The 25,812-nt window shown below is 33.3% G+C and overlaps 1 protein-coding gene across 1 annotated transcript; it reads right to left on the bottom strand.

Moving 5' to 3' along the window:
• Positions 1-1,515: 1,515 nt before the first annotated feature.
• Positions 1,516-12,341, bottom strand: LOTGIDRAFT_122499 (hypothetical protein; the record flags this gene model as incomplete). The annotated part of the gene is made up of 2 exons (XM_009060038.1): positions 1,516-1,818; positions 11,520-12,341. The coding sequence occupies 2 exons, from the start codon at positions 12,339-12,341 to the stop codon at positions 1,516-1,518; spliced, it is 1,125 nt and encodes a 374-aa protein (XP_009058286.1).
• Positions 12,342-25,812: the final 13,471 nt, after the last annotated feature.

Raw genomic sequence — 25,812 nt, 5'->3', positions numbered from 1 at the left:
AATTTCAAATCCAAACCTTGTGGGCATTTCATACAAACTGCTCTGATTTTATGACTTTTCCTACAGTGAAAGTGCAAAGTTAGATAAAAAAAAATAAACTGAATGCCTAATGCAAGCATATACACTTCATAAAGCTCTTCAACCCCAAAACTTTAGTGACAAATTGTGACCTTGGTTATTTTATTGTGAACAATTATCTATGAAAACTAATCCACATATTAGGTTCTTAATAATACTACATAGTCATTGGTGTGTTTTGATGATAACTCAAACTATATGTAATCAATGGCCGATTTAGTACTTTTAAAGGAAGATCAACATCAGATATGACGTTTCCGCCCTACAGTCTATCAAATCGGCTGAATAATACGGCAAAAATTACATTTACTCTCGATAACACAGTTATTTGATTGGTAGCTTCATAAATTCTGCCTTTGAATTTGTGGAACATGGGCGAAGTTCAAAGAAAAGAAAAAATATGACAGGATTAAGCAGAATTAATATCAATGTTAGAGAAATATTTACCGACTTTACGCAGAATATTACACTATGAAAAAAAAGTTCAAAAACAAAGATCAACAAAACGTCGGTCTAATAATAGAGACTGACATCAAATCAGCTGGTCAAATACGATTTGCCGCTATCTCATGTTCGCTTAACACTCTTTCATTTTTTATTATCTTAAATTGGTAGAAGAAAGTACCAAGTTTTCTTTCATGTGATTTTTTTTTTATCTCAAAGCAGTGTCGGATATCCGAATACCGACTGATGAAATCTTCAATGTATTAAAGAGATGCTTTGAAACGTAAAAAAGGCTTACTTCAGGCTGTAATAAAGAAAAAAGGAACACCCTTTTGTGGAAGAGAGCGTTTTTATGACAGCCAATTATAAAGCTAAACTGTTGACGCTACGCCAGACAGCGAAGTACATGTATATGCAACTATTTCTTGCTTCAAAGTAACTACAAAGATTGCTGAAACTAATTCTTCATTTCTACAGAAAATTAATTTACTTTAGATTCCAACTGTTTAGTATTGTTACGATATTGTTATAAGTACACAAAAATGGAAACTTTCTGATCAATAAATTTATTTCTTTAATGTTTGGAATCCGAAGGCAAGAACTTTAGCTCTGCATAGTTAAATATTAATCTAATACAACATTGAGTGAAACAAAGGATATGTTTCATTCCACCTTCATGCAAAAACCATCATCAAAACCAAGCCGAAAGCTTTAGGCATAAAACTCAACAACCCAGCAGTTGATGAGCGACAAAACCTCAAAGAACAATACCCTTCGTGCAGTTACAATTTATTAATAAGGAAACATGGAACCTTATGAGATCAAAAGTATTATAGACATGGAAGTTCGATCAATAGAGGAACTCAGTATGCATTCAGATAATTCATCTATAAAGGATTACAAACGACTTATATAGAACCCCACTGTTACCTGCATCCGATTATTTTACTTGACGCAGGTAACTTTGACCACTGAACATTTATGAAATCAAGTTCAAGTCTTAAAGTTATAAAAGATGTACCTACCACAGCACAGATGATTTCTGAAGGCACGACGAAATTTGACTGACATAGCATTATATAAAATGGGATTGATAGCACTGTTTATATACACCATTGACCGTGAAAAAAGTAAAAACCATAGGTCCATATATTTGTTGGTAGCAAATGAGTTGTAAACTACGATAACTCGATATGGCATCCATAAAGTAGCAAACACCAGCACAACCACGAATAACATACGGACAACCTGAAAGAGAGGAAAAAATGGTATGGTTATAATGGTTAACCGTTCAGACTTTGACCATCATGGTCGTGTTGGTAGATGTCAAGTTATATGGCCATTGTATGTACTGCCTTATATAGTCGAGCAAAGAATTTTACACGACAGCGTCCAATTCAAAACATAAACACGAGAAGTCAATTTTACTTTTAGGTTGTGTAAGGGGTAATGGATTAATGGTTATAATTTCTATTCGTTCTACCTGAAAATTATGTGGACTGATCATGTTTGTGTTATGATATGAATCCGGATGAAATATCTTTGACTATAGCTAGTTGTACAAAGTTATAGAAATATCAACAAAGTTATAGAAATATCAACAAAGTTATAGAAATATCAACAAAGGGCCATCTTAAGATAAGCTGGCCGATGAAAGCTTTATAGCGTTCAAAATTCAACGTCTATGAGCAAATACAAACTAATTGATTTTACCATACATGGAAATGCCACAGTTGAAGTTAATCTTGGGCCTAATATTAGACGTTGACGATGTCATATATTTTTGAAATATTAAAATTCTGTTCCGGGTTGTTAATGGGATTAGAGTACAGTTTCTATAGAAAATTGGGTTCCCTGGCCTTACTTTAATGATTTGCAAATTTAATCAAATTTTACGTCCAACTGTCTTGTTCATAATAAGTCAGAAGAAGAGCATCGCCAGTGTACACTGTGCTTTGAAGAAAGCTTTTCAAGGAAAGTGGCGTGATTTCAAACTTGGACATACATGTCAGCGAGCACGCTAAATTTCTTAAAAATACCCATGGCTCCTTTTATAATTCAGAAATAGCTTTTATTTGAACAATTCTAAATTATATATATATTTTTTTTTTATTATAGAGCGTTTTTCAAGTGCAGTCATAAAAATAAAAGTAAATGAAACGTATAATCAGAAATATAACGGCAGAATACAAAGCGGTGGAAAAAGTTTCTAAGTACTCTTCAAAATGTCATTTTTTTTCCTGATGCATAAAAATTAGCAATTTGATATCTATTCATTTCTATTTCAACAAGTTCTTCATTTTTAGTTTCATAGATATAAACTACATATAGGAATTGATAAAGCTGGCGAGAGGAAACACGACAGACACTTGAAGAATCTTGAAATATATCGGAAGATTTCCATCAATACCATTGATTATTACAAGATTCTTCCAATTTGACAAAAATCTGACAAAAACTGATAAAGAATGAAGTTTCCTTCAATAACATTTCCTGATCACTAATGACGTGTTTTAGTTCAGGAAGGATCTTGAAAGATAGTCATTCAAATTTCTGTCAGTTTTTCACTAAGGTTTTCGAGTTTGAATTGCCTACAGACAAGAAGATTGCTTTTTCTTCAATTCAGGACATCAATGAATACCAGTTAAGGTCTATTCACCATCTAAAGCCTTGTAATTAAAAGATGTAATGACACAGCTACCTTTTTAAGCATTTAAAGGCACACGGTCTATTAATGTTTCAACTTCATGGTTGATAAAACACTACTTAAACTGTCCCAGTAGTAATGCAAGTATAATATCTTACGTGTTGTATTTACTTGTTTTTTTAATTCGAATACTTCAGTTTTACAGTTAGTAAAACACTACTTAAATGTCTAAATAATAATCGAAGTAAAAATTACTTAAACTGTCTTAGTAATAATCGAAGTAAATGTCATTATGTTTGAAAATTAATTTGTACTATTGTAAGTATTGAAAAGTCTCTTCATGTTTCAACTTTATGGTTGATAAAGCATTACTGAACGTGTCTTAGAAATAATCGAAGTACAAAACCAATGTCATCATTTTTTTTTAATTAATTGAAGTAATATTCCCATCCGTTACCTTATTATTTATTGTTACTTATAGATAATCAACTTTACGGTTAAACTGTTACAGTAACACTACCTAAACTATGTAAGCCCTTAGAGCAATTTCCTTCGTGTTCTTACCTTCGTAAATCACAACCTAGAGCTTCGGATGTCTCCAAAACCTAAGTAAACCGATTCGCAAGATCATTCGCCGGGCTGTTTTCATCATGGTAAGATAGGGCTCAGACATGCTCATTAGTTAAACTCTTGTTTCATACTTATATTCTAAAATATATATCAGATTTGTTCTGAAGTACAATTTTGTACACTTTATGAGTGTATATGTTGTGTTAGATAGTGATAAGAACATAATCTCACAAAAGCACTGGCCTAGGTCACAAAGTAAAGATTTATGATAAAAGTAAGGTGTAAGTTAAAAGATAATTAGATAGGTTGACTATGGATGTAGCAGTATCATTTCGTTAGTTGATATGTTGCCTTTCCGTCGATAATCAGACCGTACTCATCTACACAGACTTCCTTAGTGTCTATCAAGTTAAGGGTGACACCAAGCAAATTTTGTCACGATCTGAACATTTTCACTCAATTTCAAAGATAAAATCATCTAAAATAATATAGGTTATATCTCAACACTTAAATTCGTCAACTCGGTATCCCTTTTTGTCAGTCCACATGTGTATTTTGTAGATTTCTTAGATAGATTCTACCAGTATCTGTTTTGTTAGTCGAGTGAAACTGCTTGCTCGTTACGTGAAAGCAAAAAAAATATCATTTGAATACACGTTCAACATGGTTTCATAACTAATGGGATGTATGCATACTATTCAAATATGTTTTCAATGGCATTATGTCACGCTTAGGAGTTATTGAAGCTTGAATTTCACGAGATAACCAGCTGACACGAGATATCTGATTTTATTGTAAATATAAATATTATTCGAACTGATTGATATGGTAGCTTTAACTTAATACAAAATAAACAGGCGTTTCATACATTTAGTCCAAGTTACTGAAAACAAATAAAAAATCAAACATATAAAGTGATGATCACCAACAGAATGCATACAAAACATATATTAAATATATACCTGTGGACACCTGGCTGCTATTCATCGTTATCTTGAATGAGTCACTCGGTTCTCAATGATTTTTTTCTAATTGTGACTACAATCGCTAATTCAAAATACATTTTGTGTCATTATCAGATACAATGTACATGAAACATCAATTACAAAATTACAATCAAAATTCCAAATCTGAAGCACTGGACTCAACGGAATGGATATCTGCAGCTTTGACAGTCATTGTCTCTATTTGATGTAGAATTGTACGATACATTTCATGTTATAAATTTAATCAGATTTTACCCTTATCGATACTAAATGAAGATCTTGTTGAGTCAATTATATACATAAGAAAACGTTCTGACAGTACATTTGTTATACACTACTGCTGTTGATGGCTTGGTACGCTCGTAATGTTATAACATGACTATCTATTTATAATTAGTAAAATAATAAGTATTGTTCTTATTTAAGTTTCCTTCCTGGTTTCTATACTTTATTGGCTGCATCCTCTATAAATTCTTTTGTTTTTCAGTATCTGCGAATACATCTTCTTGTGCAATATCTTAGTAAAAGGCGTCTTCATAATTGGTAGTTTCAGATGATCTTATCTTAAAACGCCAACATTTCATGATTTTTTGTCTCTTTCAAGATGACGTTCCAATTGTTAATTATGTCCCCGTTGGCCAATCAACGTACATGCAAGATGCTGAATACTAAATCTATTTCAATAAAATCCCCAAGTGACGATGTAAGAATTTTTTTTATGTATGTTGTAATGGTTACTTGAAAACATTGGCTGCTGCAGAACTTGGGGTTGACGGGGCCACCGCCAAATTTTTTCGAATACATATAATCTTTGACCTTTGGAGTGGGTTGAACTGGATTTTTATAAAACTATATTGATAAACGAATCAGAATACATGAGATGTTGTCTGACATCTCATTAGTATTTTTAATTTATACCTTTCGTGACCAACTGTACTAATAGACCTAAGTCACAAGTTCATCATCAAAATAATTATTTCAGTTTCCGATCAAAGGGATATCCTATCATAAGTAATTCGAATCATGGGTTATTCGAGTCATTAAGATGATTTAAAAGTGATTGTCTATCATTGTGTGTCTATTTAGGATGGGTACTATATCTATTGCACAATTTCAATTTCCCACTCGATGTCGTTAATGATTCCATGATATTCCAGAAACACTTAAAGGCACAAGTGCAGGTTCCAAGTGTATTAGCGATTTCTCCCTCTCCCAATGGCTGAACGGATGCAATAAAGAGATAGAAATATGATATATTGCCATGTCAAAAGGAAATGGTATAATACAATATAAATATAATGGTATAGGGAAATGACATAGTGCAGTACAGTGATTAATCTTGTTGGGAATTGAACGGTTGACAGAATTCAATCTCGGCCTCCACAACCAAGGTTAGGTCCATAACAGAAATATGTCTCCGTATAAATGTAGTTGTATTTGTGGCTGTTAATGTATCTGTATCGTTTTATTTAAAAAAAAGATGTAAAATTTTGATGTTGTTTCTTTTTATTTAATATGTAAACTTGTTGTTTTTTCGTTTATTGGTAGTAACCAGGACTTACGAATCAGTATTATTCATGTTTCAATCAGCAGATCAACTTCACGTTATGTGATTGAAAATATTATATCACATACAAGCGTTACATATTATGTATTATGTCCACAAAATGACTAAAATGTCAATTTGAACGATTACTTCAATAACTATCGTTGATAATTAAATTTAAGAAAAGATAATTCAGCCATAAGAATAATACCACTGTCTTGCATCATCTACCACTTTCAACTTTCCACTTGAGCAACTTTCGAACAGAAAATAAAAAACCAGATTGTTTATCAATCCGGAGACGTTGTCTCAAGTCCATCCTGAAAACGCCGTTGCCACTGGGAACATAGCATCAGACGAACTGAACGTTGTCATTTCTTACTGGTTCTTATATAACAAATATAAATCGATGTTAGAAAAATAATGATGAAAAGACTAAAGAAATGTTATTCGATTAACATTTATTCAGAGACGTAAGAAATCGTGTAATTGGATGGTCTGTATTCTTCTTAACAGTCACGCTGATAAATGGACGTGGTAAATAGTGCGTCAAGCTGTTTTCTGAAGGTCAAATTCCAACTTTTTTTATTCACTGACAACTACAAGTTGCAATTTCATCGATGATGTATTGATAAGGAACTCTTGTTAGCACTTATAGCTAATCTACTTGAAGTGAGAACCCTTGAAATAAATTACGTTTTGAATAAATATGTCCTATGATTGCAATTATAGTGCCTCTCATTGCCAGAAAATGACACCCCAAAAGAATCGATACGGTTTTCTATTCTGACACGTAATGCATATGCGTGAGCTGAATACTGTAGTTGAGTAAAATACCCTCGTTGCTCACTGTATGGCGTTGCCTGTTTTCAATAGCTCATTTCGGTGGACGTATTCGTCCATTCATATCATTCCACTTCATGAAAATTGAAATATAATTTGTTGTATGAAAACGACACTGTCCTGCGCTGATGAGTATTTGGTACTCGGCACTTTGAGATGAGATATAGTCAAAATTATTATGCAATGGATCGAAAGAAAGTGCTTTGAATAAAATATACTGTTACTGAAGCTTTAACTGTGACATAAAATTCGGAAAAAGTCACAATGAACTATGCTAATTATATTTGCAATAAACTTCAATGTTTTCCTGTTTTTATTACTTTCACATCAAATTTTAATAGTACATCAAAAAGAATAATTACAATATATTTCTGTTTATCACAGCTTGTTAGTCATGCTACGTTTACACAGGTCCCCGCGGCCCTGTTTGCCCGAAAGGTATTGGCCATTAGTCTCCATATCCATGGGTTTTTGTTTTAGGTTGTGCCAAGTTTTCTCGCGATTTATACACCTTACAAGACCGTAGCAGAACTCAATGTATAATTTTTGAAAATTCAATCAATCTCAGTGAAAAGTATCTTTCCGCACATACATGGAGGATTAAAATGCAATTTTTTACAGAATCGCCTACGAGTCTTCGGCATCAAGAATTGGATTTAATCTTGAAACCTCCAATATCAGGATTAAGAATGTATGTCTTAAGGCGAGAGTATATTCTTGGTGAGTTGATGATATAAATCGGTGCCATGGGTTAAATCGATAAGGTAACAATATTTCACTAATTTTCACTTGTAAAGTGAGTTGAGCACATGTCTATTGTCCAGCATCAGTATTTGAAACCATTACATATTATGCATTCAGGTGTAACCAAAGCTCTTGAGGAAATTGTCTATTTATGCAGGCGTAAATCGTTATTTAGACCGAATAAGAGCCAATCATAGATGAAGTAAAATTATTATTTCAATGAAATAAATTCTTACTTGCATCTTACTTTAACGGTACATGAAAACTGTTAGGTGAACTGAAAAATCAGCTGTAAAAGAGTGCTTGTCTCTGGTTGACTCAAGGTATCCAACAAGAAAGTCTCATTTAAAGAAATTGACTACTACTGGATGTTTCGCTTCTTAACGACATCACAAATAATGGAATAGCTTATTTTGTTTCAGCTTATGACAGCAAATCAGTTGTTGAAAAGCCAGTTGTTCTCAGATTATACCAGTAGCCAGGTTGGATTAAGCCCATCTCCACCAAAGCCCAAAGATCAAAACGCTGTATAAAGGCAAAACATTCTAAATTATAAATTGGACCTATCTTTACGTTTCCGTAAACGCAAAGTCAATTTGACTATAATTACCATTTTGAAGTTAATGTTCTGAGTCACGTAAGGTACTATAATATATATTATATATAATTATCAACGCATATATTTCTAGAAAAGAAAGTCGGTCGAATATAATGTGAATGTGTGAGAAACTAAATGCTTAAATGAAAAATGAAAAACCGGAAGTACTAACGATCAGAGTCGCAAAACAATACCGGAAAACCAAAACAACATAATGGCAATATATTAGTTGTAGGTAATTAACTTTTCATTTGAGGGAGTAGACTTCACTTAAATATTTCGGATGTTAGTAGTTATAATATAAATCAGTCGCTACCAGAAAACTCAAAATAGGAACATCAACCCTTTTTTTAGGTGGTATAAATGTACTTCACAAAATCAAGATAATGAGAAAGAACTGAAATATCGATGAACAAACTAACTCAATTATTTCAAATAAATCGATTATCTTAATATGGAACTGGAACTTTTCAAGGGACACACACTTTCTAAGAGCAAACCAAAATCAATAATTTTGTGACGTTGATCTAACTGCCATCATTGTCATAACCCTTTTTATTTCAAAAGCAGCAAATCGATTTGTATCTTAATTTGTGCTTGTTAAGTAATCTCAATGTGCTGTATTGATATAAACCTGATTCCGAATTATGTTAACATTTTAAATGTGGCTCCCCAATTTAACAGTAACTGTAATCTTCGCCTTGGACCCTTTTTAATTTACTGCAAATCGATTTGTATCTCTATTTGTAATTTTTAGTAGTCTTAATGTAGGACACTGATGTATAACCTGCTTCCTAAGTACATCAAAAAATCTTACGTAGTATATCCGTTTACCAGTAATACAGTTATCCACCGTATTATACCTTAATTGACACTATTCCAGAAAAATGTAATTGATTCCTTGAGAGTATGTCACCCCTAATGGCTCTCATTCTCCATATAATAATGCAATTTGGAATATGGGAGACATCGTGCCAGTATCATACTATTAGATTCAATTTGGAGTTTCATGAAGGTCTCTGTTACAATTATAGAGCCTGGTTAAAATGACGCTGATGATAAAAGTACTTCTGTCTGAAACGCACCAATATATACTTTTTAAAAGTGCCCTTTGTTCAAAATGATGTACATTTATCCCTTAATATAAATTATAAACGCTTTGAGGCAACTTTTTAAATGACTTGCAATTGCATCAAAAATATTTGAGTTCAAACAAAGTATTTTAAATATCTTGTTTTTCGAAAGAAGTGATCGAACTACAAAACAAGTATGTGGCCTATTGTCACTTGGGCAAATATAACTCCGATAATTTATTCCCACAACAAATTAAAGGAGGTCAATTAGCGCAAGTTAAAGTTCTAATGGCTAAATAACACGATATTATGTTTTTCTTGGACAATGTTTCCTTATAAACAGTAGGATACCTGTGTGTGCATTAGATATTAAGATATAATTTAACACTGTTTGCTTTGCTTATGAACATTAAGCACCATAATTGTCATGGGACACGCTTTTGTTTTGTTGATTTAATAATCAACTTATAGGAACTTTATATGATTCCCAAGACACTGTTTATAATGAAAATCTGACATGGGGTTAGTTTGTAATCAAATTGAAATTGTCTTCCTATATTGCACATGTATTTCTCCAAGTTTTATACTCTGGAAAGTATATTTTTCGAGCAAGTATTACTCGTTACCTGGTCGTTGTACGGGTTTGCCTAAAGTAAATATAAAGAAGTACATGTGCATAATGTGTCCTAAAAGACAACCGAAGACTATGAACAGCGGAAATGTTTAAAAGCCTGTTTATTAAGCCTGTTTATTATTCCCTATATCATACTCAGAAATGAACTTATGCTAATCAAGAATATACAATTAAATTCGATATGGAAGCCATAAGAATTAATTGCTATCGCGAGTATTGTTCATGTTAAGGTTAATAATAAGCCTTTATTTTGTTAATTATACATGTATATGACGTCGGAATTTCTATTTGCCAGAAGAGTTTCCCCCGTTTTAAAGGTATGTCAACGCCTTGATGTCAGAAACACTGAATGGCATCAATCTTTTGGCAAATTATTTTTAAATTTGTTAACACAGTAACGCCTTCGTATCAAGAATGGTGATGAAAATAGAAATGACTTAATTTTATTTGAACAATTAACTGGATATGACATCAGCAGGCATAAACCTGTTCATCAAATCATACCAAGTCGCGTCATTTTACTCTCCTGTGTCTCCTCACCATTAGTATGATGATCAAGATTGAGTTATAATCCAGAATGACCAGTGAACCACTCTGAAGTATTTCAAACCTATAAAAAACGTGGTATAGTTTCTTCAGAAAATAATCTTCACCGCCCTTTCTTTCTTTATTCCTTGAACTTATTTGTACTTAAAAAGGGAGAGGGTATCAGGTAGTTGGGGTGCCACTGGGGGTATCTGGTATAACGACTTTGGAGTATGAGTTTAGCATGTTCTATCAAAAATTGGATGTCGTTGTCGACCTGAGTCATAGGAATCTGAGACCATCGAGTTGATCGCAGTTAGTTAGACTGCAAATCAGATTTTGATGGACCTGGGTAGAGTGATGAGTGCAATCGTTTTGCTTTTGTGAATGTGCATGTATCAATTTCAGGTAGATACGAGATGATGATTTTTGCTTTTGTGGTGGTTTAATTATTTAAACAGGAACATTACGTCTAAGACTACGAGCATTCGGAAAATATTGAAGTCAAAGGAACAATGATATCTCATGTTCCACGATTATGCGTAGTTGGGACCTTGTTTACTTTTTAAGCTCCTGAAGTCCCCAAAAATTACTTCTTGGCTACTACAGTAATTGCAGAAGCAGGTGTCTTGGCAAAGCAGATAATGTGCCTTCTTTCAGAAGACCAGAAGTCACTCTGAGACGTGATGAGAAAAATCAGCATCCTTGGCGAGCATCCTTGGTTGTTTGATAATTTAAAAAGACCACAGTTAATTGCTCAGACGAGGTCATCCAAACTGATGTATTTGATGCAACGCAGGTTTATATATTGCTGTCTGATTTTACCCTTACATAACTTACCTGAACTCTAGCTTGGGAATGTCTTTTAGCATGAATATCACTTCTGTTATCTCCACGACTTATATTTAAACTATCCGAAAACAGGATACGTCCAATTAAACAGTACAACACGGCTGATATTATAAAAGGAATAACATAAAATATAACCAAATCCGTCATAAAATAAGCCAAATATGACGATCTTGATAACCTGAAATCACATTTTTCTATGATATGCCCATCGGTTTGCTGTACCCGTCTTAAGTCAGTTAGTCCTAACCACGGTGAACAATATATGGTTGTTAATATCCAAATACCAACGATAATCTTTTTCGCTCTATTTACTGTACACATTGTCTGAGCTCGCATAGGTTTACAGATAGCAAAGTACCGTTCCACTGTAAACGCGGTTATAGACGCAGAAGAAGCATCTACTCCGAGGTACTGTAAAAAGATCAACAAGGAACACAGAACTCGGCCGAACCTCCACTCGTCTATTTGGAAAAAGGGTTCAGGGATGGCTGGTAATGTTGCTGATAACAAAACAAGAATATCCGCTACGGCTAAACTCAGCAAGTAACAGTTGGTCGGAGTATGCATACTTCTAGTCCTTGCGATAACGATTACCACTAAAACATTTCCAATTAAACCCACTATGAAAATGATAGCACTTATGGTAGCCGCAATAAGTTGGAATGATGTTGAATAATGTGTTGGACGCAGTAGTGTATGGTTTTCCATTATGAACGTTTCGTTTTCAGATAAAGGTGGTGCGGCACCATGATGTGAAAATAACACTTGTAATGTATCGTTTATAAATTCACTTTGATTCATTGTCAGTCTTAATCGAATAAACTTCAAAATACCAAATTCGTACCTATTAAATAGCTGCAATAACAATCGATTTAAACTTTTTGTAAAGCTGAAGTCTGTAAAGTTATAAAAGAGCGCCAAGAATCACGAGAAAGGACTGAATAGTATAAATCGAGATAAATATATTATAAATACTCTATGATAGATGGTCGCTGATTCGTTAGTTAATCTTCGTACATACTCGATCGATATCCTGAATGAAGCTGTGTAGTCTACTGATGTCCACGAGGCTGTATTGTTTCAGAAAACTGCTAACTACGCATCGCTGGACATAATAAGAAAATATTTTTCCCGACAATATTATTTTCTAATTAATTACTGACCTTCATCAGGTATAATAAGTATCCTTACAATTTTTAATGAACTATAAACAACACGAGGGCATTGTTCTTAATAAATAAACTCTATACATTATTGACTGAAGATATCGATGTTATATGTATACTAGACACATATAGGATGCTTCCTTTCATATGATATACAACCAGACCATAAAGTATCACTAAGGAGAACGTGGAATCAGTTTTCTCTTTTCGTTAATCGTAGATAAAATAACGACAAAACCTCGTATTAACACAGAAACAGAAAATCTGAGGTAATTTTTTCTCATAAAGACTTATATTTATTGGTTTTTATTTTCTTTATCACAATGAAGGTCAAATGTGTTTTTCAAGTTTGTATTGAAGTCAGTTTTACAGGTCACGGACCAAGAAAAATATTTAACTTTCTGACCATTATAAAAGGTGAAGATAACCCATATTCATGAAACCGTAAATACATACAGTAAATGTAATTAAAGATGATTCTAATTTTTTGGATGCACCCACTAACAATTAACTAAATATATTTATCTACACCTTAATTGAAATCTTAGATTCCATCGAACCACACAAACCAAATTCATATATGATAAAAGAGCCTAAAGACGTTACACTAAGGCTATTTATTTTATATGACATTTCGATTATTGCTCAGTCCGACACTTTATGACTCACCTCGCGTGTTCAATTTTTTTTTAACCTATGAGCAACAGTAACATAAAATATATCTTGATTTCTTCCTACTGATCGACGGAGCAAATGAATATCAGAATTATGTGAATTTATGTGACATGCAATAACCTTGATTTATATTCTTCCTCAACCACGTTAACGGTCTTGGACAGGTCTATAAAAAGGTGTTACACACAGTTAATGTCACCAAGTTTATCTAAATCGTCTAATTAATCGTCCATTTTGCGAATTTCTTCTGATTTAAAATAGTATTAGAAGTGGATCAAAAGTTAAGCATTAATTATGCCAATCTTTAAATAATTAAGGTAATTGTATGTGGGGCAAACAAAATATATATTCATATTAAAAGTTAATGTTAATCGGGCAGAATACAGTCAAATGAGGTTCAATTTCACTTTTGGTGCATACGGAACATCGTTAGTGAATGAACAATATTTAGTTTCAAAGTGTTTAGATAGTGGTAATTGAGCTTCAACTACGATGACTGAATACTTCAAAGGGCTCGCCCACTTTGTAAAATTCTCATTGAAGAGGTAACTTATTAAGATATATAGGATCGGAAGCAGAGAGTGTGCATATATGATCAGAAAGCTTAAAACCTCTAAGCTCTTTCATTACATTTTCTTAACATTTTTAAGTTGAAATTAATAATATTCAGAGCAAGAAACAAGAGACCGCATAAGCACCACCTATTTAACTTGAGGAAAAGATGGACTGATATACTATGACTGATATTAAGAGCAGCTAAAAAGAGACTACATTGCACCACCTGCGAAACTTTCCAACGGTGTACACAATTTACACAATAGGCTAACTCAGTTTACAATTATTATGAAATTTATTGTTAGGTTTCTTCTATGGAATTTTCATAGCGTGTTCTCTTAATATGTTAGTAATGGTATGTAAATGTATACTGCAAATGTTGTCTGATTTGTTTTTAATTGAAATATGACACAAATCATCAAGTACATTTTCTATATCAAATGCAAATTCTAATTGCTACAAATAGTTTAGATAATATCATTTTATAACAAAGATCACATGGTACTAAAATAACCTCTTGTTGTCTTTTCTTATATAGTCCTGACATTTACACCAGATTCTCGGAGCATCGTTTACTGGTAGGTAGCAACAAATTAAAAAAGAACATCTGCGTTTGATTAATCATATGTCGGATAATGTTATACATGGGTACATGAGCAATGGGTTAATATTGTTAAAACAAAGGCATAGGAAATTCTTTTTTTGGTGTCCTATTTCCAATAACGTATCAGAATGTAGCACACGAATTTACCTATTTGCAATGTACATTGCAGTAAATTCAAGTGGTTCAAGAACGGTTCTACAATTGTAGTGGTTATCCAAGGAACTCTTCTTCAAGAAGTTACTCTTTGTAGTTACCCTGCTGTAATCAAAGATATCTTGATGTAATCAACAATGGCACCGTGTACCAGAATTGGCACGGTTCTCGGTGAGATCGACCGTTTACATTACACAATATTCACCGGTTCCGCAATAGAAGTGACAGAGCCACGAAACGACTTTAAAATATGAAAATCATAAATCTTGAATGAAATCTCAATCACTTGGTTAGGTATTATAGAAGGTGAGTAATGCTTAGAAAGGATATATATTCTCAAGACCCAAATCAACGTTAGAAAATGGTGAATCCGTTCCTTTAATTTGCTAGAAACTAAGCATGATCAACCGAAATACCCGAATTAGCTGTTCGTCAGTAAGAAAGATGTAGAGGATAATAAATTTCTTACAAATCGACCAAAGGTACCCCGGGTTGGTATAATCCATCATACGTGAGTTACTGAACTAGAATAAACCTACTAAATTGACGACATCTGTGCCCACTGGTTACAATATTTGATGATTAATCAGTATTGGTCCGAGAACTGAGGAAATATAATCCCTTGTAACTGATTTGTCTGGCTCTCGATGTTTTTAGTCAGATCAAAAGCTAGGAAAAGTATAAATTCATTACATGTTCTTGTAGGGGGGAAAATCTTTTATCAAGTAAACAGAATCATGTAAACGACGGACATACCAATTTGTAAAAAGAAACGTTTTATGATTTATTATAAATGACATTAGCAATGTATGATAAAATATTTGAAAAAGAAAACGATGTCGAGTCAGTCTTCTTTAAATTATCGTCATCTACTCAATATATGACATCAGTGAGAACGTATATCTTTTGAACAATAGAGGAAACGTGTTGACGTCACACCATTTCTAAAAAAAAAATATTTTTTAAGTCGACGAGTTTTTTTTTTTTTTTTTTAAAGTGATGATGTTTTTTTCTTATCCTGGTTGGTTTTTAACAATACCTGAAGCAACAACGCACGCACAAAAGTCATTAATTGTAGAAGTTTCTGCAATTTTAATTTGTTAAATATCAGTATTGCCATTTGTATGAACAATCAAACGACTTTCCTGCAATATTTTTTGCTTATGGATTTTTTTTAATTTTTCTTAAAAGAATCCACAGATATACAGGTGTTCTGAAGGGTGAGCATTTCTTACCTCAGCACAATACTAATATTAGTGCAGCTCATATAGGTTAAAAATTGCCTCGGAGAGCATTCTGTATACCTGTAGGATCATCGGCATATTGCTGTGTAATAAGTGTGCCAAACCCAGTTGCAGTGTGTTCGCTTCCTTGGCGACACCCACCAAATAAGCCTACAGATTACTATTTATAACTAAGAAACATAAATAACAAGTCCTTAGCATGTCTGACCTTTTCAAACAATTGCATTTAAGCTAACAGCTTCAAGATATGTGCCGTATACCATTGATTTGGAGATATTAAAGAAGTTCGTTCCTCTGATCTTCCGGTATTACTTTCTTTTACATACATTCAGAGTATGTGTCAGTTGCTTGAAGTTGATATGTGCCTTTTAAGCGAAGTGCCTCAGCGATTGCTTCTTCAATTCATCATACTGAATTGATTGCCATAATAATTCTTGCCTCAATGAAAGGTGTCATAATGAATCTGCTTTTAGATTAATCAAATGGATTCTGTTACTTATTGTAATTGACAAACGTAGTGTGCAATGTCCCAGACAGATCATCGACTACAAGAAATAAAGAAACTTCATTAGTGACGACGCGAGAGAGAGCAAGCACGATAAGTTAATATTAAAAGGTTAAAATGGCATCAAATATGTGCAATGATCCTAGGTCAAACGTTATTAGAAAATTTCTGACGTCTGAATTGCGGGTGTGACAGAATTTCAGATAATGTGTGAAAAATTAAAAGTGGCTTTAACGCACATTCAATTAATAATTTCTTTAATTACTCAAATACGTGGATAATTGCATGTCCCTCGTTCAATATTCCTCTAGAAATAGATACATCATTAATTGATACCGGACACGCCTTTCTCGACCAATTGCGTGGGATTACTATAAGATATAACAATATAAGAAATGTATATCTGGTATGGATGGACACTTCAATCAAAATGAAGGACTTATATTGACCTTCCCATATTATTTTCTTCCTGCGGACAAGATTTCTATATTTAGGAACACGGTCTAAAAGAGTTGTTTTTGAGGCGGGTGGTACAACAACCTTTTCCATGATTAGCCTGTAGGGATTCATTAATATCACTCAAGTAACAAGTATTAATAATTGAGTTATCAGAATCTACTTCTATCTCCATTTAGTTTAAAAGAAATCTAATCTTGCTTATTAAAATTCATGCCATAAACTCTTCTTCGGATATATTGATCTTCAAGCTCAAGTTAAACAGGGGGATGATTTAACTTGGAACTTTAGATTGTGCTTGGCCAGCTGATACAATTTTATTGCATCTACCCCATAAAAAGTAAAAATGAAAATATAACTGTTAGCCTGTGGTAACAAACAAAAATAGTTAATACAGTAATATCTGCTTCTGTGCGCGAGGTAGTGGTCTTTGTGCTACCAGCAGAATGTCAATGTTAGAGATATCTCTGTGGTTAGAAATCTACTACAGGGAACTTAAGATACTCTTTTTTTCTTAATTTTCCTAAAAACATACGCTGCTTGGCCCTGCCCGTAAGCAAAGTAAGCCTAATATTGAGCAGTAAAATCTACATTTTCTTTCCTCTTATTTTGAAAACTTAATAATGCAATGCAGATCGTTAACAGATTTGATTTCTTGAAGGTAGGCTTTTGACGATAGTAAACTGTTTTTGGGTTCTGTTTTTAGGTCAAGCTAACAGTTTTAACATGTTGTTTGAATGCCAAATTAACAGTTTTTATTTAGAATTGACAGTTTTTTCCTTTTGTTTTGAAATTTTGGCACGTGCATGAATAGAGTTAACGACCTTTATAGGTTCACGAGAAAAAATGTAGATCTTCTCACCAACACGTGATTGTGCCTCACTGTAGCTCATATTAGTTCTTTTCACAGAAATCGCATGAAATAGGAAGTAATTATGAAGCATACCTTGTTACTAGAGGATTTTTTTAGTAATGGAACGTGACAAAAGCCTGCATCGCACAGCTTGAATATGAATAGAAGGAGGTGTTTCTTTTTTTTGGATACTTATACATGTATAATGATTTTAATTTTTCCATTCTCGATGCAGTTGTTACTCAGCATGCAAGAAGCTTTGCGATTCCCGAACATGTCAATGCAATAAATTAATTGATTTTCTTTTTAATACTGTTACATCATCAATGATATAAACGTTTTGCGTCCTTGTTTTCTACCCCCACTGGGTCAATGAGTAAGGTCATTCCCCTGCACTGCTTTATGAATCTGATACCAATTTTTTAGACTTTCGTAGAGCGGAGATGTAATTTGTTCCAATAGAATTCGTTTCCAACTAACGATTGATAGTTGTATCTCGTAATTGATGATTTCAATAGCTACAAGTTCATTCTGGTATTTTACTGTTAATATGAAACAGATGCCTCGGTCATACCAAGAAGATTAAATCGCCACTAAAGCATTCTTGTAGAGATGTAGATTTCTGATATATCATTTAATGATTAGGCCATTTGCATCACTGGCATTTCCACGTGTTTTCAGTGACCAACTAACAGTTGCTATACTGATGGTTAGGCATGCGACATATCTCACCTATTTCACCGATAGTTATTGTACTAATTTTATAATAATAGTATTCACAGGAAATGTCCAAAAACAATGTGGAATAAACAACACACTAAAATACTTATGCTAGTATAAATTGTCAAAAAGAAAATTCCTTATATAAGACACATAGTCGTATAAATGAAAACTCCTTACACAATATTGTTTGTCGCCTTTATGAAAACTTCATATACATATATAAGATTCCTAGATGTCTATATGAATTTTTTTTTATAAGATTTCTAGTCGACTATATAGACGAAATTACTTTATATAAGATTCCTTCTATGAGGTACATAGTCGTATATGTGAAAACTCAGTGCACGAGATTCCTCGCCAAATATTTTAAAACTCCTTATATAAGATTCCTTATATAATATACATAGTCGTCTATGAAAACTCCTCATATAGGATACCTTTCCGCCTAGTAGGAAACTCCTTATATAAGGTTCCTGGTCGTCTAGATGAAAATTTCTTATATACGTTTCAGCCAAGCTCCATTGATTCGTATACAGACAATACTTCATTTCGCTGCAATTTTCTACAACATTTTCTTTGAAAGAAAGCCATAGAATGGATTCATCCAGTTCGCTTTATACTTTTCAATGTATTTGGTACAATTCGTCATTTCGGGTCAAAATACCAAGACACTAATATCTTTAATGATGTAGAAACCACATAATCGCTTTTCGGCCCGAAATAAATACAATATACGGTCATCAATATGAGAACATTACACCAGAATATCCACTTTCATTCAAATATCAGAGATAGTAATAAGGAGCCAATAAAAGTGCAAAAGGTTACCGTCTCGGCTTAAGAAAGTTACAAGTAATTTGCTGAAGTGTTGGGTTAATGATAGATATTTATCCGCTAGACCAATAACTAATCATTCGTGCCAGACCATTATGTATATGTAATGTTGCTGGACGTTATTGTTTTCGAGGTTATCACTTATTACCTTTCAGTTTAAGCTCTTGGGCCCACCAGTTTAATGAATTTGAGCTCCAGTTCAATAAGAGAGTTTAAGCTGGCTATTCTTAAACACCAGCTGCGACGGTTTTTGTTGTAGTCTCGGTTTTAATGGAGTAGTCACACAAATACAACTTATTCTGTCCGAACAACACCTTAGTAACATCTTACTACGTATTTCGATAAGATGGTTCATTTAGTGCTAAATGTTTTATCGACATATTATTCTCAATATTGATGGTTGATGTTGTGTAACAATGTTACAGATGTGCACCTGCATATTATAACAATATTGTGTTTTTCTATGCACATATGTGCTTTAAAAAAGTACTTGTAGCAATAAAATATGACATTAGATATGAAATGGAAATATGACAAAATCCACACTTTAAATTCCATCGAAATAAAAAAAAAATTGTAGCAGTGATGCAGAAAAACCCCTAAACACACGCCCATACACCTACATGTACCATTGAAATAGAAGAATTCAGAAGATTATAGTATTAGTTTTTAAATGACCCTTGAGATAGCCAGTCTATCAGTCTACTTATACGCAATAATTAACCATTCTTACTCGTGTGAAATCTGAAAGAATTGTAAAACCCTCGCATTTAGTTTTCAGTAACAGCCCTTTATCATGAGTTCCGTTCTTAGCTGAAACACCGTACTGTCAGCGCTATATTTGTCTGACGAAGGTTAAAGGATACTTGAATTACATTCCGTTTAATATTGATTAATCTGAACTCTGATTGATTGTAATTTGGTTTTTCAAACAATGTTGAATAATGTTGAAATGTCATATTATCTGCATTCAACTTCAACAAATGTCAATCATGAAACCGGATAATTAAAACAACATTTTTTCATGACAGTGACAAATTGTAACTTTTGAAATGAAAACTTTTGTTGACCTCGGACTATTGTATATTGTAAGGAATCAATTTATGTACTTGTATTTGTCTCGCTTCGTTACTTCCTAACATCAATATTAGTGCTTTATTTATGTTTTTTGTTAAATTAAAACACTTGTTTACCTCGATTTCTGTGCTGTATTACTAGTATTATCTTGAAAATAATAACAATTTTATTATTGATGTCTCATCGAGTCGGAACAAGGTTTTACTTTGAAATACTGATTAGTAGGCAACTTCAAAGACAATAAATACAAATTGTGTAGCTTAATGTTTTGTATGTTGAATTAATCATTTCCATTGTGGTGAAAACAAAATAACATTTAGTGATGTTGACAACAATCAAACGATAAGTACTTACTATAGGAAAAAATAATCGCATCCGTCTACTGACCGCATTCAATCAAATATGTTGTTCGCTACTTTCATCTAATATATTACCTATTATAGTACATGTAAATTCCAGAAACTTTATTTTCCTTTAATAAAATTTCTATTTTCATCCAGACGATATGATTAAGTTTAATTTGTAATTATCTTCCATCGAGAAAGATTCACATTGGTAAAGATGTCACTATGTTGTTTAAGTACTGCACTTAAGCTTGACACATTAAGTGCAAAACGTAGACCTATTTTTTTTCAATCCCAAGTTTGGTCGTAAGATGAGTGCGCGGTGGGAAAAATTTCATAAGACGCAATACAGAGTGCAGTCTATGAAATCTATGATTTCTTCACGGTCGAAAATAGAAATATTATGTCAGGAGATAACTTGGTTGCAGATTGAAGCCCATATACATCGCTTTCGCTTTTAACGCAGTAGCGATATTACACCTACAGAAATTTAATTTATCTAGAGTAATACTAGTTAAGGGCGTTAATATTTAATTTCCATCTATTTGATTAGCCAAAACTGCAGGGAATAGTAAGACTTAAAACTTCATTTTATTTCAGATTCTACAAACCTTTACAAAACATATCAGATGAAATTAAAGTTTGATGCCAGAATACTTATTGACACCATTTTATTTCAGATTCGACAAACATTTAATAAACCATTTGATTAAGTGGATACCACTGAGTACTTTGCTGCATATCATATTACTTTTTAGATCGAATAAAATGTTATTTTGAAGTTTTTTTCATAATAATAATTATTGTAACTTCTGTCAAAGACTTGGTAAAATATTAATTTTAATTATTAATTAGTAATGAACTAACTGCCTGTGTTCTATATTATTGTAGTATTAATGATGAATTCCCTTGTCGTATGTACCAGTGGATCTGTGATGAGGGTAATTATAGACCAAAGCAATGTCACTCAATGGGCAACTGATAAATAAATGAGTATTCTAATTACGATGCGTTTGATTGAAATCTACCAGCTAGACGTCTTTTTACAATAAAACAGTTGCATTGAAATAAATGAAAAGCTGGAAGACAGAGAGCTGCATTGAAGAGACAAGCTTAATACAGTTCAGATCATCACTGAAAAATTCTCAAAATTGCAACTGATGAACAAGTATTATAATTAAAGCAATTTAGCAATTGTGAGTACACATGTGTTGAGTATCATAAGAGATAAGATATCTAAATTAGAGACCCCACTAGATACTACACTTACTACAGACAGCATCGTCGTTATTCAGATGTGTATGTCCTCTACCTACTTCACATGGGAAGATGAGATCTATGAACAAATCAAAGATCTACCTATGGGAAGCCCCTTGTCACCATTGATTACTGAAAAGACCATGGAAACCGCTCCGATCTCACCAATCTGCTGGTTCCGGAAAGTTGATCACACCTTTGTCAAGCTAAAGATGACCCATCAGCTCTACTTCAACATCTTAATGCTCAGCATAAGAGAATGAATTTCATCATGGAAGCAGAAGAAGGTGACGCTATACCCTTTCTGGATGTGAGAATTAAGCGGTTACGAGGTCAGTTGAAGACATGCGTGTACAGGAATCCTACACATACAGATCAGTATGTGAACTACCATTCCAACACCCCTCAACATGTCAAAAGGGCAGCCATCACAGCGCTGGTCAGAAGAGCGAAAAGGATTTGTGACCCAGAATACTTTCAATAAGAATTACAACACATCAAGAAAGTATTTTGCTTGCACAACAACTACCCCTCACCCTTTGTACATCAAGCTTTTCGATCAGTATTAATGGCAAAACCAACGAACCAAGAGCCTAATCCCAACAGACCATCTACCTGCTTAGCTATCCCATTCATTGGAAAGGCATCATACCAGATCAAGAAGATCCTGAAAAAGTCAGTCGGCATTGAAACAGTGTTCCCAGGCAATTCAACGCTTAAAGATTTGCTCAGAGCCAATGGTAAATTGAATCCCTCCAACAACCAAAAACCTAAGGGATATGTCTACCAAATTGAGTGCTCCTGTGGAAGTTCTGATATAGGGGAAACAAAGAGACGTCTTAATGTTCGACTCAAAGACAAGCCTGGCAATGAAGGAACATCTGCTGTGGCTGAACATCTTGCTATTGGAAGAAAAACAGGACATAAAGTCAACTTTGACAACACCAATATACTGACAATCAATAGGCACATAGATAAAACCAGGAGACTTCATGAAGCTATCAACATCAGAAGATATCAGCCTGACCTTAACAGAGATGAATGTGTTCGTTTATCGCATGCATATGATAAACTTATCAACTTGTAATTATTCATATTCATAAATGTATTAAATTTATTAATATATTTCAACTTTAACCATAGTTAGTTATTTAAAACAATGTAATTTCTATCAATAAAAGACTCAAATACTAGCAATAGTTGTTTATTTAATCTTCAATTAATCTTTTTAATTCATTTACTTTATTTCAATTATTTTACTTAATCAGTCTGTATGTTATTTTAAGAATTATGTACCTCTTATTGTACCTGTTAAAATTTAATGTAATGTATCAATAAAACATTTTATGGGAGAAGCACGTCGAAACGTTGCATAAAAATTTAACCAGTGATTGTTGTTCCATAAAGCTGTGTCTATATAAAGTATTATAATTATTTTAGCTCAGTCGGTAGCGATTGTCACCTGCTAGGCGATTATTTGCCTCATATTGATAAGAAAAAGACACATGCTAGGGTACCTAGTGCGTCAGCACAGCAAAGTTTAGTGCACTATTACTTTCCGTACAAATCTGTTGATAGATAAAATAAGCTTTTAAATAAGACCAATCGTACTTTAGTCTCAGAAGCGGAAATTTTAAGCTGATCGGTTCTAGTCTTCACAGGTCACCGTCGAAATTTGAGCCTTCCAATCCATGTGTGTCCAGAATTAAACGCAAGAAGTATATAAATAAGACATATTTACATATCTTCAAGACCCAAATCAACCCCCTAAAGTGGCAAAACTTACCCTTTAAGACAGGTGGTAAAAATACAGTTAAAAGAATAACACAGCACACATTTGTATGCAACCCTCTCTATTTTGTACACTCCCAGCTGACCCTTGAGCGTAGGAGGTGTTTCTTATTCAAATAATTGTTATACCAGTCATGGATTCTGGAGAGTTCGTTCTATTTTAAAGAATTATATTTGAGTATTTGGCTTGAACCGGCTGTCGCATTTAGGAACGAACAATAAACTGAAGAATCTTGTACATCAGCGAGTCAGGTTTATTTTATTTGCACAACGCTCCTAAAAACTGAACAAAAAAAAATAGAAGATACGTGGGAGGACATCCCTCAAGGAGTGTCCATATGGCTAAAATCAACAGAGAAAAAAATTAAAAAATTGTTTACGAACGTCCAGGAGTTAATTTAGCACTTTAATTGATTCCTGCTGAAGGCATCTTTCAGGGTTTCACCAATGGCGAAATTAAAAGTTATTTTTATCATCAGACTTTTTATTGTTTCTGTCCATATATAAATATGAACTCTGCATGTGGCATGGAAATATAATAGCTTGATACTTAAATATTTTGTTAACTTTCTAATGATATTTCATTAACGGAAAAAAACTCTTAGAGTGTCTGAATAAGAATGTACTATATTCCTGGAACATTAGAATACGACCAATATTTCCATTATGGCTAATGCAAGTAATTTTAGTCTACCGCTGAGTTCTAATCCATAAAGAAATGAATTCCCAAAGGCAAATATCGATTTTGACCTTTTTTTTACAATTTATGTATTTTAACAAGCTCGAAGGCAGTTTGTTTAGCACGAATTGTCTGAACGCCAATAGCTTAACCAACTCTATCTTCACAATGTCGAGCTATTACGAACTGAGACTAATACCTTGACTCAATCGGCCTCTTCTCGTCTATAACGAAAGTTTGTAACATTGTGGTTTGATTGGATAATACGCTAAGAATACAGCCAATTACACCACTCGATAGATAATAATTCATCATGTTAAAGTCTTTATGTCGAGGGCTCTGGTTGACTGTATTCTCTAGTGTACAATTCAATCAATTTGCTGCATTCTGTGATATGAGAAAAGAGCGCAATGAAGTTCAGGTATTAAACGCGGTTTGTAATAGCTTGACATTGTGAAGAAGAACCAACCTCGGCGGTGGACCGCTTCGAAATGTCAGAATTATGAGTTAAATTTGGAATTATTATATAAATTAATACACATGAAATCTAGACAAGATAACTAAATGTATAAAAGAAATTATATATCGCGTAGGTCAGAAATAAAGATAAGCCTTTCCATTCCAGGATAATTTTCAAGTATTAAATTAAGGATAGAATATTTTGAAAGAGTTATTTTCATAGATACATGATTTTCAAAACTTTTGCTATTTCAAAGTGGTGGGACCTACAGCCAATGCTGTGGTGTATTAAATTGGGCCGAATTGGGTAGCCGATCTTCAAAGATGACATTGCTTGATAATGAACGGATGTAAGAAATGTTGTAATCAATATGAAGATTAAATTGATATCAGACTTTTATACGAGTAATGATTCGGACATCGTGGTATTGACCTTCTCATATATTAATTATCATATGTTCAGTCTGTATCTGTGAGTGAAAATATGTACAAAGTACAACCAATCTGTAAAGCACATGAACACGAATTATGTTAGGGTGAGCTGACTTAACGGGGAACAAGTGTTAAGGTTGAAATTCGTTGTGTGGAAGAGCATAGGCGCAAGCCTCCCATGGATCGTCTTAAAAGGTTCTTCCCCAAGAAAATAGAATTGATTTGGTGCATTCTGACAGATATTTTGGAGCAAAAAGTATAGAAATCATATTTTCAAATTTGTTAGAAACAAATTAATGCAATTTTTGACAGCAAAGAAATTAGTTTAACTTTGGCATAATTCAAGTTTCTGCCATAATCTATACAAAATGACATCAAAATGTTAGACAATTGAGTATAGATAATGAAGGGGTTACATTTCTAATGTCTCAATAACTAGCGTCTACAAGCCAAATTGGTTTCATT

The sequence above is a fragment of the Lottia gigantea genome (assembly GCF_000327385.1).
Source record: "Lottia gigantea unplaced genomic scaffold LOTGIsca_40, whole genome shotgun sequence".
NCBI classification, from domain to species: domain Eukaryota; kingdom Metazoa; phylum Mollusca; class Gastropoda; family Lottiidae; genus Lottia; species Lottia gigantea.
The sequence above is the reverse complement of the archived record's forward strand: the minus strand, read 5'-3'. Positions and strand labels throughout refer to the sequence as shown.